The following is a 7182-nucleotide window of genomic DNA, read 5'->3' as shown; positions in this document are numbered from 1 at the left end:
CGGGATGCACATGATTGGGAAGTTACTGGGATGGTGGAATTTCTCAGCTTGTTGTACAACACTGCTATTGATGCTACAAGTGAGGATAAGATAGTATGGAGACCTTCTAGGAAAGGGAATTTTTCTGTGTGCTCATTTTATGATACAATTACTATGCAGCAAAGACACAACAATTTCCCTTGGAAGAACATTTGGAGGAGTAAAGCATCTAAAAAGGTTACGTTGGTTGAAGAAACACTACCAATTCATCAAGATGATGCTTCTCTCTTATTAACTGTGTTACATGAATTTTTATTTTATTTTATATTATTTATTTTGTGCTGAGTGAATTGCTTTCTCTTATATAATAATTCTCCCCATGGTTACCTATTTGGGAAGTGGGAAATTGCAAGTCAGAAGCATGGCACCCCCATAACCCCTCTATAAGAAGAACAAAAATAAATAAATAAAATACATTAGGAATCTCATAATACTTTAGGACTAGGATTTGTTAATTGCTCCCTGTAAAATTGGTATATTCCACAAAGCACAAGTTTTGTGGGTAGACGAAGAAGATGAGAAGAAGACCCAAAATACCGAATCTACTCTTTAGGGCATGCAACGACAAACTGCTCTTTAGGGCATGAGAAGAAGAAGATGAGAAGAAGAACCTAACCTATGTTAGTCTTCGTTAGTCTTCCTCTTTGCCTTCTATATCTACTTCAATTTCCATCAACATCTTCTCAAGCTTATGAACTTTGATGTAGTAAAAAGACTGCAATTACCATAGCTAGAAGAACAATGTTGGGACAAAGGGAAGGGAGCGAGAGCATGGCAATTTGGAGATTACATGTAGCAGCTAATTGGCATGTATATGAAACGTAGCGTTTCATTTGTCCACATGGAGGCCCGTGTATGCAGGGGTTATCCCTCCCAGGTGCAAATAGACTTTTTCATGTAAAAATAAATACAAATGGCACATATGTGTACAATTCTTGAAGTGAATCTTTTAAAATTGTTTCAGAATTAATCTCAATTCATATTATTTTATTTTATCTAATTATTACAACTTTTTAAAATTCTTACACAAAATATAATAAAAATTTTAATTTATTCAAATTCTAAAACAATAATAATAATAAAAAATAATATTCTATCAAATTTTTTTTTTTCCAATTTTCAACTTTCATTTCATCTTAAGGGGCCTGAATTTTTTTTTGCAAAGGTGCTTCACAGAGAGACGTGGTTGGGTCGTTCGGCTTCTAAGGCTCCGTTTGGTTTCATATACAATCTCATCTCAACTTCTCAACATCATTCAAACCTAAACACTTTTAATTTTTAATTTTTTCATCTAATCATTACTTAATGATTACAATTTTCTCAAACTTCCAAACAAAATACAAAACATAATTCTATTTTTTCAAATCTTAAAACAAAAATTATAGTTAAAAATGATATTTTAACAATGTTTTAATTTTATAATATTTTTATTCAAATTTTTATTTCTCATTTCTCAATATTTAGTAAAACATCTTAAGTCAAATTATTTTATTACTATATATTTATAAACTATCTCACTACTATTCTCATATTTCTCATCCATCTCATCTCATGTGTAACCAAATGAGGCCTAAATCTCTCATAGTGGTGGGTGGCTTCATAGAGGTGGATGAATTTTTGTTTAAATAAAAATTCTAATTATTATCCTTTGCACCACTTACCAATATGTGATTTGTTATTTTTATCTTTTTATTTTAACACTGATATATTAATGTGTATATATATGTATTTAAACAAAAAGATAAAAATAGTAAATTATATATTAATGTGCGGCGTAGGAGATGATAAGTAGAATTTCTCTTGTTTAAAATCAAACTGTGAGGTAGAATAAATTAGATCGGTGTGTGGCGTAGAAAATAAACCAGCTTAAGTGCGCATGCTTAAGGAGTGAGATGAGATGAGAATTTTGTAAATAGGAGTAAGATAGTTTGTAAATAGTAGTAAAATAGTTTATGTTGAGTATTTTTTGAATTTTAAAAAATGAGAGAGAAAAAAGTTGAATAATGAAGACTAGGCACAAGTCGTCGCGACATAATCGCCTTATGCAGTTATTGCTTGAGCTTCATCCTCGCCACCTGCCTTACCATATTATCAATTGGAATGACAGATCCTACTAGCCAAGGGAAACATGAGCGAGACATTGAGCAAGTCAGTTTCCCTTCACTCACCCCTTATTATTTTTTATCTTTTTCTCAAGTGCTCTGTTTGGTTTACAGAAAATGGCGGGAGTGGTTCTCTTTCCCAATTTAATGAATCAAGTAACAAATGTGTTGTGAAACATTAATGAATTTCATAACTTGTTTTTATAGCTTTTTTAGGTGTTATAGTGGTATGAGCGCATACGAGTCTTACTCTTATATATCTGTGAATGGTGGAGGTACAGACAAGGACCAACAGAGTACAGTAGTAGTAACTCAAGATGAAGATGAAGTCGATTCTCCAGATTACCAGACTACTACTCTTCATCTTATCTTAGATATATGTGTTTGAAATTCTCTCCTAGTATATATTAATATACAGAATATAAGTGTAACGATTAATGTAATTGGAAAGGAAATGGTAATCTTCTTTCACTGCCATAACTCTCTGAGGTTAATTTTCTTTCACAACACTTATTTTATTGAGAGCATGGGTGCAAATACGACAAATTCTTCAGTACAAAAATCCTATCCATGACCATTTCCTATAACATCTAAAAGAGGTAAAATAACAATACGTACTACAGACATTGTGCATGGAATTATTTATTTATTATGGAAACATGCATGTAGGATTATATTTAATTTCTATGGCCCCTCCAATTCACCCTTCTACGTGTCGGCTGCCCAATTGCAAACGTCTTCATAAACCAACCATACTTCTTTGTGATCATGATTTGCCCAAACACAGCTCCAAACAAGAATCCACATCCGTATCCCATCGCGACTACTTTCCAACCAAATTCAAATGAGAACTTTGAGTTGTGGTTTGTTGAGTTGTGGCTTGAAGATGGAGGTTGTGAGTCCTCAGGATTCCCACATTTCTTTGGCAAAGGGTAACCGCATAATTCAGGGTTCTCACTGAACGAACTGCTGCTGAATGTGTCGAATTGCTTCCCATGTGGTATAGGTCCTGTCAAGCGATTATGGGAGACATTAAAGTGTGAAAGAAAAGTGAGTTCTGTTAGTTGTGGAGGGATCGCACCAAACAACTTGTTTTGAGATAGATCCAATGATTCTAGCCATGTCAAGTTTGCCAATTTAAATGGGATAGGCCCTGTGAGAAAGTTTGAGGAAAGGTTGAGCAAATTAAGTCCTTTCAGATTCCCCACCACTTCTGGAATTTCTCCATCAAATCTGTTGTTCGAGAGATCAATAACTATTAAGAAATCAGGGACTCTATCATATAGTGTATCCATGCCTTTGATGATCATTGTCATTGAGTAAGAGTGGCGGCGGCTCACTCTTTCTCCTGCAAGTGTCACCATAGTATGGCTTTCCTCCACGTACTTTAAGCTCTCAGCATCGACGATTTGCATGGCTTTCCAATTTAGGAAGTGTTCAGAGGGAAACTTGCCAGTAAGATCATTATTTGAGAGGTCAATGATGTGCAATTTCGGGAAATCGAAATTGCTATCAGAACTTCCTATTGTACCATAGAGTTTATTAGATCTCAAAATGAGAATCCTCAACTCTGGAAGAATGCCCAACCAGGAAGGAAAAATATCATGTATCTGATTGTTACCAAGGTTAATAGCTTCAAGCTTGGTACAATTGATCAATGATCTCGGTACACGTCCTTGTAAATGATTTTGGCTTAAATCAATTATCAGCAATTTGTTTGTTTCATCGCAGATCCGAGGAATGGTTCCATGAAAGTTATTACCGTGTAGGTCCAATGAGAGAGAATCACTCAAGTTGCCTAAACATTGAGGAAGAACGCCACCCAAGTTGTTGCTTGACAAATCGAGATTAGTTATTAAACTTAGATTGCAAATCCAATGTGGTATCTCCCCAGTCAGTCTGTTGTTTGAGACTGAAAAGTAAGCAATGGAAGGTGGTGGGATTGGCAGTGACCCTTGAAGCATGTTAGAACCAAGCCCAAGATAATTTAGATTAACGTAGGGGAGTACAACCGGAAGTTGGTTGAAACCGGTGAGGAAGTTACGCTCCAGATCTAAAGCCCAGAGAGTTTCTATACTTACGTTCCCCATCCATTTTGGAACTTGGCCGTGAATTTTGTTTCCACTAAGATCCAATGCCTCCAATTGATCTTGGTTCCTCAGAAACTCTGGGAACTCACCCAAGTCACAATCAGCTATGAATAATATCCTAAATTTTGGAAAAGTTGAGTTGGTACTGGGCTTTGTAAGCAATGAAATATCGTTTCCATATAACTAGAGACGAAGGAGGTTCCTGAGTCTCAGAAACAACTCAAACTCCACCGTGCCACTCAAATCGTTATCATGGAGATACAGAACTTCAAGATTTACAAGCCTTGATATTGACTGTGGAATTGAACCTTGCAGCCTATTTGATTGAAGTCGTAAACCAATTAGATTGGTAAGGTTACCTAGTGAAGATGGTATTTCACCTGAGAAGTTGCAAAAATATGCATTAAATTCAACCAAGGACTTGAGGTTACCAATTGAATCTGGTAGCTCACCATAGAAGTTCGTGTATCCAAGTTTCAATGATACAAGGGGGCTAGTTCTATTAAATTCTGGGACACATCCCGTGAGGTTTTCATTGTACTGTATATCAAGATGCTGAAGATTAGGTAGACGGAAAATTCCCACGGGAAATTCACCATGCAAGTCACAATCGCTTAAAGATAGAGATGTTAAAGAAGTTAAGTTTGCCAAGATATTGGGTACGTTGGATGATATAACAACCTGATCAAGATGTAGTACTTCCAAGTTTGTGAAGTTTTGAGCTATAACTCTTGGGCCAGATTTTTGGAGCTTCAACAATGGATGGTTATATGAGAGATCCAAGAAAACTAACTTGGAGAGCTCGAAAATTTCTGATGGGATTTGGCCAGAAAATATAGAGTGAGAGAGGTTGAGATTTGTTAGCCTTGAAAGATGCCTCAAACTAGCCGAAACTGGAGAAGAGTTAAAGTCATTGTCGGCCAAATTGAGTTTTTGGAGGTGAGCAAGGCGGAAGAGGCTGCTATTGGAGTTGAGAAAACCTTTGAGACAACTGCTACTGAGATCGAGGGCGATGACATGACCAGTGTCCTTATTGCACTCTACACCGTCCCACTTGCAGCAATCACTGATTTGATCAGGCTTCCATGACAAAACCTTCGGATAAGCAGAGGCATCTTTGGACGCGGACTGATTGATGATGAAGCCTTCCTTGAATTGCAACAAGGCAAATCTCTGATCATCATGGCATAGGGGCTGCACACCAGAAGAAGAGGCAACAAGCATAAGATAAAACATCATCAATGAAACAAGAAAGGGCACGATCAAGATGATGAAAGGAAAGGATAAACCCATTGTCTAAAATATTGGAGTTGGGGAGAGATCAAGAGAATCAGAAAAGAAATTGAGTAAAGGAATTTTAGATGATTTCATTGAATCAATGAGTACGTAATGTATTTAAATTAGTTTTGGATGAGTTGGTAGGGGACCATATGTATAAATTAGTCAAGTCGTCATTACGTGTTCAACCTATGCTAGCTGACAATATATATTTTGTTCATCTTATTTTGTTCACATATTCTCACTTTGGTAGGATATATGCTAATAAAGAGTTAAAAAAAAATCTCACTTTCGCATGTCAAGTTGTTTCCAACTCATTGAAAGCTTGTGAAAGTCATGGTTGGCGTTGTATGAAGTTCATACAACGCCAACCATGACTTAAGATATGAACCACGTAATGTTATGAAGAATTATCATTTGACCAATTATCATTTGCCTCTAAATAACAACTTAAGATATTTATCTCTTAGAAAATATGAAGAATTGACTAAATAAGCTCTGAGTCACATAATATTATAAGTAGAGATTTTTGTAAACCATATAAAACTCAAAAATTTCTTCTTATGTTCAAACTCGATGCAATCTCTGTCGTTTACTAAACTCTCGTCAATGTATGATATTATTTCAATCTCTTTTCCCTCAAAATAAGAAATAATCCATTATTGGTACCAAACATTTAGCATTAATTTTTTAAAACATGAACAATTAATTAAAAAATTATTTGAATTAAAAACTATTATTAGGAATATATTTGAGTTAAAAAATAGATTTAAATAAAAATATTTTTTAAAAATCTGTTCAACTAAAAAAAAATAATTTTTAAAAAAGAAAACTGATTTAACTAAAAAAATTATAAAAATATCGTTATCTAAACAAGATGTGAAAAGTCGTTTTAACTAAAATTTCTCATAAAAACAGGTGTTTTGAAAAACGTTTAGAAAATCAGTTTAATTAAATTAACCAAAAAAATCTGTGTAAATAAGAAAGTTCTTAAAAAACACTAAAAATTAAAAATACAAAAACTACTTAAGTAAAGCCTAAAAATAATTTATAAATATTAAATAATTTTTAAATGTTAAATAAATTCTAAAATAAAGAAAAAGAAAACTCTGCACTGTGGAGAAGTTTTGAGTTAAATGATTTTTTGTATAATTTTCTATTTAATCTATTTTTTTTAAAAAAATCTATTTTTTAAGTTAAAATATCAAAAAATATTAAATAAATTCAAAATTTTAAAAACTAGAATAAAACAAATCTGCGCGAGTGAGAGTTTTTTTTTTTTTTTTTTTTTTTTTTTTTTAACTTTAGAATTTGTTTAATATTTTGGAAGTGTTTTCTTAGGCTTGAGTTAAAAAAAAAAATGTCTTTTTCATTTTTTTAAATTAATATATAGGATTTTTGTATCTGCAAATTTTTTTTAGTTAAATGAATTAAACATATTTTTCTTTAATTCTTAATTTAAATTCTGTTAAAGTTTGAACAAGATTTTTTTAAATGATTTTTTGTGAAAATAAATTTTTAAACCTTGTTTAGGTAAAAGAGATTTTTAAAATTTTTTAGCTAAACCGGTTTTCAAAATAAAAAAGTAAAGATAATTCTTTTATAATTCTTCTTGTTAAAGTGATTTTTTCTCAGTGTTTTTTACGTTGAACATATATTTTTTTTAAATTACA

The 7182-nt window shown here is 33.0% G+C and overlaps 2 protein-coding genes across 2 annotated transcripts; both read right to left on the bottom strand.

The window, feature by feature from the left end:
* Positions 1-2818: 2818 nt before the first annotated feature.
* LOC122301725 (receptor-like protein 54) lies at positions 2819-4231 on the bottom strand. Its single transcript, XM_043113114.1, has one exon. The coding sequence runs from the start codon at positions 4229-4231 to the stop codon at positions 2819-2821; it is 1413 nt and encodes a 470-aa protein (XP_042969048.1).
* A 183-nt stretch (positions 4232-4414) lies between these two features.
* On the bottom strand, positions 4415-5524 carry LOC122301724 (receptor-like protein 7). The gene has a single exon (XM_043113113.1). It carries the CDS (start codon positions 5522-5524, stop codon positions 4415-4417), a length of 1110 nt encoding a protein of 369 aa, XP_042969047.1.
* Between the last annotated feature and the right edge of the window lie 1658 nt (positions 5525-7182).

This window comes from Carya illinoinensis, chromosome 2, assembly GCF_018687715.1.
Source record: "Carya illinoinensis cultivar Pawnee chromosome 2, C.illinoinensisPawnee_v1, whole genome shotgun sequence".
NCBI classification, from domain to species: domain Eukaryota; kingdom Viridiplantae; phylum Streptophyta; class Magnoliopsida; order Fagales; family Juglandaceae; genus Carya; species Carya illinoinensis.
The sequence above is the reverse complement of the archived record's forward strand: the minus strand, read 5'-3'. Positions and strand labels throughout refer to the sequence as shown.

Bases quoted from the DNA above. Each gene is read 5' to 3' on its own strand.
- LOC122301724 (XM_043113113.1), bottom strand. From the start codon at position 5,524: ATGGGTTTATCCTTTCCTTTCATCATCTTGATCGTGCCCTTTCTTGTT.
- LOC122301725 (XM_043113114.1), bottom strand. From the start codon at position 4,231: ATGGGGAACGTAAGTATAGAAACTCTCTGGGCTTTAGATCTGGAGCGT.